Source organism: Perognathus longimembris, chromosome 3 (assembly GCF_023159225.1).
Source record: "Perognathus longimembris pacificus isolate PPM17 chromosome 3, ASM2315922v1, whole genome shotgun sequence".
NCBI classification, from domain to species: Eukaryota; Metazoa; Chordata; class Mammalia; order Rodentia; family Heteromyidae; genus Perognathus; species Perognathus longimembris.
In genome coordinates, this window is record NC_063163.1 from 94,596,683 (window position 1) to 94,609,594 (window position 12,912).

The 12,912-nt window shown below is 46.4% G+C and overlaps 1 protein-coding gene across 2 annotated transcripts in view; it reads right to left on the reverse strand.

The window, feature by feature from the left end:
- Positions 1–12,912, reverse strand: part of Pi4ka (phosphatidylinositol 4-kinase alpha) — a 123,120-nt gene that overhangs the window by 9,203 nt on the left and 101,005 nt on the right. For both annotated transcript variants that reach the window (XM_048343403.1, XM_048343404.1), the window contains 10 exons: positions 12,556–12,707; positions 11,060–11,167; positions 9,100–9,227; positions 7,215–7,334; positions 6,963–7,042; positions 6,664–6,857; positions 5,488–5,578; positions 4,148–4,315; positions 3,457–3,510; positions 1,188–1,308 (listed from right to left, as the gene is read on the reverse strand). In XM_048343403.1, the coding sequence (XP_048199360.1) occupies positions 1,188–1,308; positions 3,457–3,510; positions 4,148–4,315; positions 5,488–5,578; positions 6,664–6,857; positions 6,963–7,042; positions 7,215–7,334; positions 9,100–9,227; positions 11,060–11,167; positions 12,556–12,707 (1,216 nt within the window). The remainder of the gene's footprint in view (positions 1–1,187; positions 1,309–3,456; positions 3,511–4,147; positions 4,316–5,487; positions 5,579–6,663; positions 6,858–6,962; positions 7,043–7,214; positions 7,335–9,099; positions 9,228–11,059; positions 11,168–12,555; positions 12,708–12,912) is intronic.

Below are 12,912 nucleotides of genomic sequence, written 5' to 3' on the forward strand. Positions count from 1 at the left end.
AACCCAGGGCTTCATGCATGCTAGGCAAGCACTCTACCACTAAGCCAAATTCTCAGCCCTGGAATTTCATTTTTATAACTTTAAAATTTTTGGATTGGAGCTTGAACTTAGGGTATGGGCACTGATCCTTAGCTTTTTCACTCAAGGCTGGTGCTCTACTACTTGAGCACAGCTTCATTTTCTACTTTTTGGTGGTTTATTGGAGATAAGAGCCTCATGGACTTTCCTGCCTTCTAAGTAACTAGGATTACAGGCATGAGCCACTAGTGCCTGGATATAACTACTTTTAAGCTCCATTATAATCTCATGGGAACAGTGTTATATATACATAACATTTCACTGACCATAATGTTATGTGGTATATGTATGCTATATGTATATACTATGAAACATGTTCACACCTGTCAGATTTGGGTAATCTCCTGACCTTTATTTTACTATTTATTTATTTATTTATTTATTTATTTATTTATTGTCACTTCTTCTTTGTCTTAAGTCAGACAAAAGATGTCATTTATGTTAATATGTAATAGAGTTAAAGTTTAGACATTCTGCGATGATAATTTCTTACTTTTTTTTTTGGTGCCAGTCCCAGGGCTTGAACTCAGGGCCTAAGCACTGTCCTTGAGCTTCTTTTGCTCAAGGCTAGCACTCTACCACTTGAGCCACAGCACCTCTTCTGGCTTTTTCTGTTTATGTGGTTCTGAGGAATCGAACCCAGGGCTTCATGCATACTAGGTAAGCACACTACCACTAAGCCACCTTCCCAGCCTTTCAGTGATAATTTATAATCCTGGTTAGTACTAATAGCTATACCCACAAAACCCCAAGTTTTTTGAAGACTCAATTGTTTTTAATAGTGTGATGGGCCAGAGGCTCCCCAAGCCAGTTGCTCTTCTTCTCCTAGTCACAGGACAGCTCTGAGCAGGCAGTCAGCTCCCCTGGCTGGGGCTCTCACACAGCCTGGGGTTACAGGATGGTATCTACAGTGGGGGTTGCACAGGATTTGTGAAGGTGGACCTGTTGCCTGTGTGTTCAGTGCTGAGAAGTAACCAAGGGATGCGAAGGGGAGTGGTCTACCAGAGGGCAGCACTGCAGAAGGCCCCAGAGACCCATGGAGGCCCTGGATAGCCAATGAAAGTGTTGAAGATGGGGAAAGAAGCCAGAGAAGAGGAGAAAATACTCACGGTCTTTCTGGTGTCCCTCTTCATCTAAGTAGATGTTAGTTTTCATGTTCCAGATAAACTGATGTGCTAGAAGTTGAGATTTAGATGCTGCCCACAGAATGTATTCACGCACGTACCCCATCTGCAAGAGGGCAAGGTGGTTGTCAGCCCAGGCTTGGAGTTCCCTTCCTACCCCAGTACAAGAGCTAACTCCCAATGCTTGGCTCTGGGGCTCCAAACTTTGTGTGGGTGAGCTCTCCTGGAATGATGGCAAGTCCAGATCAGCAACCAGGTCACATTCTAGGAGGCTAGTAGATGGGAAGCTGGGACCCAGGGAGGTAATTCTGCAATACAGGCCTGGGTTAGCATTTGTTGCCTGTTTCCTCTATGTGGACTTCAGAATTACAACTCTCAAACCAGTTTTTGCTGTTGTCAAGTACAAGAAACAAGTAGGCTGGGTACCAAAAGCTCCTTTGGAATTGGGTTGTTTAGAACAATGTTTCCAAGTGACAGACAGATTCTAGAAAGTTTATTTTATGCAGAGCTACTTTCTAGCAAGGGGCTGGTGGCTTGTACCTATCTATAATCCTAGCTACTCAGGATGCTGAAATCTAAGGACTGAGGTTCAAAGCTAGCCTGGGTAGACAAAATAGCCAGCAAAAAGCTGGAAATGGAGAAATGGATCAAATAGTATAGTAGTGAGTAAACAAGTTGAGCATTAGTCCAAGCCCCAGTAATGGTACAAACAAAACCAAACCCCTATCCTCCCCCTCCTCCTCCTCCTTCTTTTTTTTTTTTTTGCCAGTCCTGGGCCTTGGACTCAGGGCCTGAGCACTGTCCCTGCTTCCTTTTGCTCAAGGCTAGCACTCTGCCACTTGAGCCACAGCGCCACTTCTGGTCGTTTTCTATATATGTGGTGGTGAGGAATCAAACACAGGGCTTCATGTATAGGAGGCAAGCACTCTTGCCACTAGGCCATATTCCTAGCCCCTCCTATCTTCTTTTCCTACTCATCTGGTAACTCCAGTTTTTGATGACCATGTACTTGCTAGGTTGAAGGTGGACTGGCCTCTCATCCTGTCTATTAAGGTATTCTGTGGGACAGATGTTTCCAACTTGGTTGAGTTGAGACAAGGTTGCATTCAATAACTTAAGTTAGATGGGCCTCTAATTCAAGATTCTCTTGCTGGAAGTGGCACTGTAGCTCAAAGTAGTAGAGAATTAGGCTTGAGCTGAAGAGCTCAGGAACAGCACCCAGGCTCAGTGTTCCTGCCCCACAACTGACTAAATAAATAAAATTTAAATTAAAAAAAAAAGATTCTCTTGCTTCTATTTCATGAGTGGCTGGGATTAGAGGTATATACCATTTTTCATGGTGGCACTGCTATTTTTTTTTTGCCAGTCCTGGGGCTTGAACTCAGGACCTGAGCACTATCCTGGCTTCTTTTTTTTTTTTTTTTTTTTGGCCAGTCCTGGGCCTTGGACTCAGGGCCTGAGCACTGTCCCTGGCTTCTTCCCGCTCAAGGCTAGCACTCTGCCACTTGAGCCACAGCGCCGCTTCTGGCCATTTTCTGTATATGTGGTGCTGGGGAATCGAACCTAGGGCCTCGTGTATCCGAGGCAGGAACTCTTGCCACTAGGCTATATCCCCAGCCCCCTGGCTTCTTTTTGTTTGCTCAAGGCTAGAACTCTAGCTCTTAAGCCACAGTGCCACTTCTGGCTTTTTTCTATATATGTGGTGCTGGGGAATCAAAACCAGGACTTCATGTATGCGAAGCAAGCACTCTGTCACTAAGCCATATTCCCAGTCCTGGGACTATTTTGGAACTACCAAACATTATATAGTAGGATAAAATAAAAAGTAATTTGTTAATGTAGTTAGCAACCAATATTTTTGATTAAAATATTCAAACATAAAATGAATAGTTAAGAAAATCTTATAATCCTAATTTGAATTAAAATATTAGTATAATCTTATGATGCATTTTTTTTTTGTCTTTTCTTTTTTGGTACTGGGGATCGAACCGAGGATGTTGCACTTGCTAGGCAAGCGCTTTGCCACTGAGCTACATCCCAGCCCCTTATGATGCATTTTTCTAGGATGAAAAGGCTTAGAAAGGAAGACCAACTTAATGGCAGACTTAGTAAGCAGGTTAGTGTACTTCAATGCTATTTCCCCACTGAAATGACCCAGAATTCTTTGGCTACTTGTTTGATTCCAAGTATCAGAATACATGGAGTACTAGATACAGATCTGAGAGGAAAGAATGGCTTCCACCAGGACACTTACCTTGTCATACCTGAGTGCCTGCACGATCTGGGGGATGTAGAACAGAATGGCATCCTGCAGAAAAGGAAGAATGACTGTCATCTCTGATGTCTGAACAGCCAACGCAGGTGATATTTCATGACCTTGCATAACAATGACCGGCACTAAAGTCCCATAGTGGGCCTGAGAACTATGGAAGGCCCAGAGGACGGCAAGTGAAATGACCAAGGGCTTGAAAACACACGATGGTGATCAAAAATACAAAAAGGGCAAAGACTGTCTTGCCTATCATAGGAGCTCACTCAGGAAAATGGCTGTTAGAGCAGACTGTGTGGTGCCAGGGCTGCAGAACATCCTACAGACCACCTTCCTCCTTCCCCCGCCCTGCTTCACGACTGTCATGAGGACCCTGAGCTCTCTGACAGTTCACTGTCAGGGTAAAAGATACAGGGGCACTGAGGAATCTGCTCACTTCGGGAACTAAACGTAAGTATGACTCAAACACCTAATTAAAGCTTAAAAACCAAATCCAAATGTGAACCAAATTCATCTTTACAACTAACTACTTGAATCAAAACAGGATGAGACGTGTGTGTTCTAAGATGGGCCCACAGAGTTGGCTGCCTCCCAGGTTGGTGAAGCCTGTCTCTCATCTCTCCATTTCAGCACACTAAGCCCCACCTGAGGCCAGCTCTAGCTGCCCTGGGCTCACCGGAGGGAAGGACCGCAGAACTTTCACCCCATACTGCGCTGTGAGAGGGTGTGGAGGGTACATGCTGGAGAAGTAGGAGAGGCCTGTGGGCGGGTCCGTGGGTGCCCAGCACAGCACGTGACTGAGCTCTGGTGCATCAGCATCAATGGTGTGCCAGGTAACAAGGAACTAGGGAGCAAGTGGGGAGACGGCATGGTCAGGCAGTCCCTTGGGGCCCCTCTGGATATACCCAGCCCATCCCTCACGCCACAAAGATGGCTACAAAAGGTGATGATCCTTGTAATACAAAAACAAAGCTTCTGGCACATCATGTGAAACAGCATAATTATAGTTATAATCTAGTTAGATTGCAGAATATAAAATATTTTCCCTCCATAAACATAACACTACATATTAAAAGTTAGAAAAATTCTTATCACTGAAGATTACTAGATAATTGCTACCATCTGGTGTGATGGTTAATATTTTTTTTTCTTTGCTAGTCCTGAGGCTTGAACACTGTCCCTAGCTTCTTTTTTGCTCAAGGCTAGCACTCTGCCACTTAAGCCACAGCGCCACTCCTGGCCTTTTCTATATATGTGGTGCTGGGGAATCGAACCCAGGGCTTCATGTATAGGAGGCAAACACTCTTGCCACTAGGCCATATTCCCAGCCCCTGATGGTTAATCTTAATTGACAACTTGACTGGGTTGAGAAAGGCCCAGGTGATTACTAAAGCCCACCTCAGAGTACGTTTATGGGGGAATTTCCTGAAAGGACGATCACAGGCTGCGACCCAAGGAGTGGATTAATCCCTTGATAAAGGTTCATAAAATGAAGGCATTAATGGAAGGTAGTGAAAAGTAGGTAGAGCCTAGTTGGAGAAAGTGGGTCACTGGTGGGACATGTCCTTGAGGGCTATGTATCATGTCCAGACCCCTTCCTATGTTCCCTTTCTCTGCTTTCTGTCTGCTAGTAGGTGATCAGGATGAATCAAAACAGGGTGAGATGTGTTCTAAGATTGGCCCACAGAGTTGGCTGCCTCCCAGGTTGATGAAGCCCGTCTTTCATCTCTCCATGTAAGCACACTAAGCCCCACCTGAGGCCAGCTCTCCTCCTCCTTTCCTATGCTCTGATAATCATGATGATCTGCCCAAGTGCATGGGGCTGAGCAAAGCAACCTTTTGAAATCAGGAGCCCAAACAAACCTTTCCTTCCTTCAGTATTTCTAAGTTATTCAGGTATTTGTTACAGTAACAAATAGTTAACAAATACATGCTTTTTAAAAAAAAAGTTTTCAGGCATTACTTGAAGTTTGAGATGCAATTTGAACACAGGTCCCTGGGTGTGGGCTATACTACCTTGATAGCTTCAGGGACATCACTAACGGCTCCTGGGTCCAACCGAACAAGACGTGTCACTTCGTTCCCAATGGCTTCTGTGTTCTTGAACCTACAGTGCACAGAGGGTGTGGGTGGGATGGCCTTACCAGACAACTACCTCACTGCCAAAGGAAGGAAGTTAGAGGAAAACACTCAACTGGAGAATTCTAGACCAATATAAGTGATATCTAAAGGTTCCATATTAGTAAGTGTGACACAAATGTTTGAAAAATAATAACATCACAATATTTGGGAGGATGCAGCAGGACTACTGCAGGTTCGAGGCCAGTCTGGGCTACACTGTCTCAAGAAAAGTAAAAGAAGAAAAAGAAAAGTATTAGCATTAATAATAGGTCATCTGTGAGAAATTATGCTACTTTTTGAGTCCTTGCCTTTAGAAAGCCTGCTTTTACTTAGGACCACAGCCCCTTGCTCTAGTCCTCTGCAGCAAACAATCTACGTGTTAGTGTCTCAGTCCATTCTCATGTAAGAGATATTACCAGAAACTAAGTGCTTTGAATCAGTTCAGGAAAATCTTTCTCCTGTGATCTTTCTCCTGAAGATCAGATTAGGATTAGAAAGAGGAAGAGGTCGTAAAGGGGCAAATTTGGGTTCTAAGATAAGAAACACCTGCGTGCCCTTGAATGCATCCACAAGAGCTTAGAACAGTCTGATAAGACAACACCACAAGAAGCCACGGTAGTCTCTCTCCACTACCATCAGTCCAATCATTCTGTCCCTGTGCAAGCCTCCACCGGAGAGCTCCCAGGACTTGGCAATCGGCTGCAGCACTTGCCTCCTGAGTGGCCTTGCACTGAAAGAGAGCATCTGTCCACAAACCCAAACCCTCTCAAGTCTTCTCTCTTCAGCCTACTTCCCAGGAGCTGCGGCTTTCACTCCACACATTGCGGTCCTCAGTTCACTCTGATGATGCCACCTTAGGGTTCACGGGCTATGGCATCCCAGACAGGAGTGTGACAAGATCATAAGGGTCACAATATAATTCTAAATCGAAAACCTGATGATTGTCTTGGGTTAGAGGATTAGTCTGCCTAACAGCTTTCCAAATATCCTTAGAGGGGTACACTTCATGCTTCTTGGCACTTGCAACCCAGAAATGGACCTCTGGTGAAGTGGGATGACACGGGTGCCTACCTGGCTGGTAGCTGCACGGCCAGGTAAGGAGAGATGTTCCAGGCGAGGTTCACGTTGTCCTTCCACTGCTTCTCGCTCAGGCTGATGTACTTGGATCTCCAATTAGCTACACTGTTCTCTCCTGCCTGGTCCAGCTCCAGCTCTGGGGCCGACAGTGGGTTGTACCAAGTGATGAGACGTTCAATCTCAGTAGCCTGGTGAGACCAGACACAAATGTCAATGTACCTTCTCCAGATGTCCACATGCCACCTCTGCCCTGGAGTGCTGTGGTAGGCAGCAGCTATGGCTGTGGGCCTTACCAACAAGGACAGCAACAGTGTCCTGCGCTTCATGTAGTACTTGTGCAGCTGGGAGCCCCGGTTAGTTTTCTTAGACATGCCTAGAGAGGAAAGACAAAGCACAAGTATAGTCTTGGAGGCCAACTGCCTGCCCAATGTCTTAGATTCTAGAAGCAGCTGTCTTCTATTGCTCTTTTCCTCCATCTGAGTGTTTACCAGGCCACCAAGAGAGGGAGACAGATTTGACAGATGTAGTGGCAAATCTTCACTCACCTGACTTCTTGGAGATGGTTGACATGCCACTGGATAAGGGGTATGTATTGATCCAGCCTTGTGTGGCCTGTTGCCTAGAGCCTACAGTTATGTCCAGGTTACTCCTAGTGTCTTGGTTATCTGTGGGCAAACATACCATTGGCTCTGGGAATGAGGTAGCTCCAGAAAAGACATCACAAAGAGAAACCTGAATTTGCAGATAAGGCAACTGGTAGATCAGGCATGCATTGCAGCACTGGAATGAATGGAGGTGGACCTGGCAGAATGAACCTTTTCAAACAGGAAGCTTTCCAATTTTTTTATTCTAACCATTCTAGATAGAAAGCTTCCTAAAAATGATCATAGTCATCCTAGCTTTCTTTCCTTTTTTAAATTTGTGTCAGTACTGGTCCTTTAATTCTGGGCCTGAGCTCTTAATACTGTCCCTGAGCTCTTTTGGTTAAGGCTAGTATTCTACCACTGGAGCCACAGATCCACATCCAGCTTTTTTTTTTTGGTGGTTAATTGGCGTAAGAGCCTCAAGGAGGGCTGGGAATATGGCCTAGTGTCAAGAGTGCTTGACTCGTATACATGAAGCCCTGGGTTCGATTCCCCAGTATCACATATATAGAAAATGGCCAGAAGTGGCGCTGTGGCTCAAGTGGCAGAGTGCTAGCCTTGAGCAAAGAGAAGCCAGGGACAGTGCTCAGGCCCTGAGTCCAAAGCCTAGGACTGGCAAAAAAAAAAAAAAAAAAAAAAAGAGTCTCAAGGACTTTCCTGCCTGGGTTGTCTTTTTTTTGTGAGTCCTGGGGCTTGGACTCAGGGCCTGAGCACAGTCCCTGGCTTCTTTTTGCTCAAGACTAGCATTCTACCACTTGAGCTACAGTGCCACTTCTGGCTTTTTCTATATATGTGGTGCTGAGGAATCGAACTCAGGGCTTCATGTATACGAGGCAAGCACTTTTGCCACTAGGCCATATTCCCCAACCCCTGGGTTGGCTTTGAACCATGATTCTCAGATCCCAGCCTCCCGAGTAGCTGGGATTACAGGTGGGAGCCACCAATGCTTGGATCCCTCCTAACCTTTAAAAGAGAATAAAACAATGCCACTTTGTTGCTAAGTCATAGCACTATGTTGTGTTTGCTGCAGTAGGAATTTGAGGATCTGTGAACACAGATCATACAGGTTGTTTGTCTTGTTGTAAGTGGAGTCAGAAAGAAGCCTTGAAAATCTTTTCAATTACCCTTTCCTTTCCTTGGAAATAGGCTATTTGTGGGTTTGCTAGAGACTTTCCTTCCCTCTGACTGTGTAGTTTGTAGTTAGCTATGTGCTAGAGGAATGAGGACCAGGACTTCCTTTTGGAGGTTTGCTGCTAGTGAGGACTTCAATGCTTCTCCTGGAGCACTGTTTTCCGAACCCGGAAAGCTCTTTCTTCCTATCTACCTTGGCTGGCTCCTAACACATCCTTTCAAACTGGCTCATTTCAGATTACCTAACTAATCTGGTTGGGGCCTAGTGCCAGTCAACAGGTGCTTCCATGGTCCTTCTACTGAGGATACCTCATTTGTCTGTTTCCTGACAGATGACAGTGGACCATGACACATTCATCTGAGTATACTGGCCCTAGCCTACTCAATGGGCATCTATGAACTTAACTAATAGAGAGAGGTTCCAGGAGGAGGTGTCAGCTCACAGGCCTCCTGTGTTTGTCATGTGCCTCAGCTTGGGCTAAAGGAGAAGCCAAGTAGGCACTGGGCCTCCAGTGATGTGCATACAGCATGGCCAAGGCCAGGACTCACCTAGGCCCTACCTGCTGTCCTGTCTGGCTCCTCTAGTGCTATACACAGAGCACTCCCGTCTTGTCTGCCCCTCAAGGAGCAGTTGTACTCCCAGGGCAATGCTTACCTGGAGGAACAAGCTGGCTGGCAGTCAAATACTTCTTATCAGAGAACATGGCAGTCCAAAATTTAATCATTATGCTTATATCTTCACGTAGCCTCTTTTCTCCTTGTGTAGGGAACTTTGGGGGGCAACTTCAAACAAGAGAATAAATGAGTCAAGCATGTTTAGTTATAGATCAGAGACTAGTCATATATATTATGGTAAGAAGGGATATAAGTGGTGAGATTAGCTTCAGGGACATCACTAACAGTTCCAACTGAACACTGATTCCCCTGGGAAGGTGTGGTGGTTTTTTTTTGGCCAGTCCTGGGCCTTGGACTCAGGGCTTGAGCACTGTCCCTGGCTTCTTCCCGCTCAAGGCTAGCACTCTGCCACTTGAGCCACAGCGCCGCTTCTGGCCGTTTTCTGTATATGTGGTGCTGGGGAATCGAACCTAGGGCCTCGTGTATCCGAGGCAGGCACGCTTGCCACTAGGCTATATCCCCAGCCCCAGGTGTGGTGGTTTTGAGAGCCCTCTCTTACCCACTCCATCACCACCATTTGCAATGTCTACAGCTTGTGGCTGAGTAGTGGGTTGTGGTAGATCATGACAATTGAGCTATCTAGAAACAACAGCAAAGCCTATACGTACAAAGATTCAGTGGGCAGATAATAGTTTTTTGTGTGTGTGCACAAGAACCATTTACATTAACAGAATAAGTATACATTCAATTCCCCTCCCTTTTTGTGCCATTATTGGGTCTTGAAATCTGGGCCTGGGTGCTCTCCCTATTTTGTTCAAGTCTAGTGCTCTACCACTTGAGCAACAGCTCCATTTCTGTCTTTTTTGGTAGATAATTGGAGATAAGAATCTCATGGAGGGCTGGGAATGTGGCCTAGTGGTAGAGTGCTTGCCTCATATATATGAAGCTCTGCATTCGATTCCTCAGCACCACATATATAGAAAAAGCCAGAAGTGGCACTATAGCTCAAGTGGTAGAGTGCTAGTCTTGAGCAAAAAGCCAGGGACGTGCTCAGGTCCTGAGTTGAAACCCCAGGACTTGTTAAAAAAAAGTCTCATGGACTTTCCTGCCTTGGCTGGCTTCGAACCACAGTCCTTAGATCTCAGCATCCTGAGTAGTTAGGATTACAAGCATGAGTGACCCGTGTCTGGCTAGGCCCTGTACTCTTGCTTGGCTTTTTTCAACCAAGGCTGACATCCTACCACTTGAGCCACATCTCCACTTCTGGCATTTTACTGGTTAAATAGAGATAAATCTCTTGGGTTTGTATGCTCAGGCTGGCTTTGTTTTTGCCAGTCCTGGTGCTTGAACTCAGGGCCTGAGCACTGTCCCTGGCTTCTTTTTGCTCAAGGCTAGCATTCTACCCTTGAGCCACAGCGTCACTTCCAGCTTTTTCTATATATGTGATGCTGAGGAATCGAACCCAGGGCTACATGTATACGAGGCAAGCACTTTACCATTAGGCCATAGTCCCAGCCCTCAGGCTGGCTTTGAACATCAATCTTCAGATCTCAACTTCCCAAGTAGCTAGTATTACAGGTGTAAGCCACCGGTGCCCAGCTTCTCTATTTTGAAATCAAATATGCTTCCCAGATTGGTCTCAAATTCTTGGTTTCAGGTGATCCTCCCACCTTAGCCTCAAAAATAGTTGGGACTACAGGTGAGGGCCATTGTGTTTCTGTACTTCACCTCTTAAACCAATTGTACCAAGAGAAAATTTGCATGTATTTCATTGGGAAGATGAACCTCAGTACAAAATCAAGGCATAGATGGAGGGTATTTAAATCTAACAGTGCTAGGGCTGCTGAATAATGAGGATGTGAACATGAACAAGGGGAACCATATTCTTCTGTGAAGAGGTCACTCACAGAAGGTCTGTGAGGGTCTGGGATGAGGGGGCACTGTGTGGGGTGGGGCTGATGCTGGGCACATGGCACATCACACCTGGGACCAGTGAGTACCTGAAGTAGTCAAAGGCAGTCGAGTAGATCTTCTCACGAAGCACGTTGCGAATGGTTGCATTTGGAACCACATCAGCATGCAAAAGAGACAGCCCCAGGGTCAGAAGTCTGAGAGAGAAACCTAGAGTTGAGTTGGGGCTGGGACCTGGACTAGGGCTGAGCCCTTGAGCTCAGGACATGCCTGTGGATGGCAGAGCCTGGACCCAAACATGACACAGATGATTATAGGTCAACGCATTTCTTCTACCTACAAGGACTCAGGAATTTGTGTGTTTGTGTAGAGCTAGGGAGGGCTGTCAAATCATGGGCCTCCTCCATGCTAAGCAAGTATTCTATGACTAAGCAATATCCACAGTCCAAGAAAGATTAAAAAACAAAACCCAATCCTCTTGGTGAGTGAGACATAGAAATCTCCACAGGATAAAAAGCAGCAGAAATTCTACAGATCTGGTTGCTATGATGGCTCTCCCAACAGGACAACTGAGAGCAGCAACTGAGAGGTCTGGAAGGCTGGCAGTGAGATGGGCTCTGAGAAGCTTCTCTTGTGGCAGAAGTAGGGTGACGAGGGTCCAGGGGAAGTAGCTGTAGGAGCCAAGGCTCAGGGTGCTGGGGGCATCATGGATTCAGGCTGGGCAGGAGGGCCAGGACACAAAAAGGCCACCTACATCTATCTGTGCCAGCCACAGGCACAGGCATAGCGTTCATTCCTAATCTAAGCCCCAGGGAGGGGAGGCACAATGTGGCAGCTGGTGTGCTCCAAATGAAGAGTGGAGATGGAGAAGTTGACAGTGTGGAAATAAAAAGAAGAGAAGCCAGACCCGTTGCAGGGCAACCAAAAGGGCATCTGGCTACACAGGAGGACAGGAGGAGGGCAAATTGTAGGCAAGGCAATTTTTCTGCATGTAATTTACAATGCATTGACCCTCTAGGTAAGGGCTGTTCACTGAACAGATGGTCAGTGCGAAGCATTTTCTAGTAATTCATTTTGGTTGCATTTTATAAAAGTATAGATCAATGACAGATGGTGTATTAATATGGAGAGAACCAGCTCTTCCCAGCAGATGGTTTGAGAAACACAGCCCCGGTGGGCAGTCAGTGGGCTAGACAGGGACATGAGTCTAGAGCTTAGGGAGGGGCAGACAGAACGCATAGTAGAAGCCAGGGCTTCCACTGTGCCGGGGTTGATACAGACATTAGGTGCCAGCCATAGAATCTGCCCAGAAGATGGTAAAGGGGGGAGGGCTAGTATGGAGGGATCTTTAACCAGCCAGAAGCTTACTGCCTTAGTGCAATGAGGAAGGGAATTGGTATTTCCACAAGCTCTTCCTTTACTCCACACAGTGTAATACTGTATAAAAGCACCATGACAAATATAAAAGCACCTGATATGATCCACTACACACACACACACACACTCTCTCTCTTTCTCTCTCTCTCTCTCCCTCTCCCCAAAGCAGCAACAGAACTCAGGGTGCCCCTAGAAGAGGAGTCCTCACTTGAAGCGGGGTCCGATCGCTGCTACGTGCCGGTTCATGCTCCCCTTGGCCCCTCCAATGTTCAAGGACATGGACCGCTGCAGCAGACTGGAAAAGATCTCCACCTGGTCAGAGCTGCAATACTTGGCGATCTCAAACCGCTGCACCAGGAACTAGATGAGAGGGAAAACATGCTGTGATGCTGGGGGGAGCGAAGCCAGCATGACCTCAGGGCTGATGTAGTCAGCTGAGGAGAGGCTCTGAGCCAGTATTTTGGTAGGTTGGGCTGGGACAGTCACTCTCTTTTGCAGATCAGGCATCCTCAGGCTGGCTGACCACACATCCCAAGTGAAGTCCTGGTCCCCAAGGTTGAGGGGA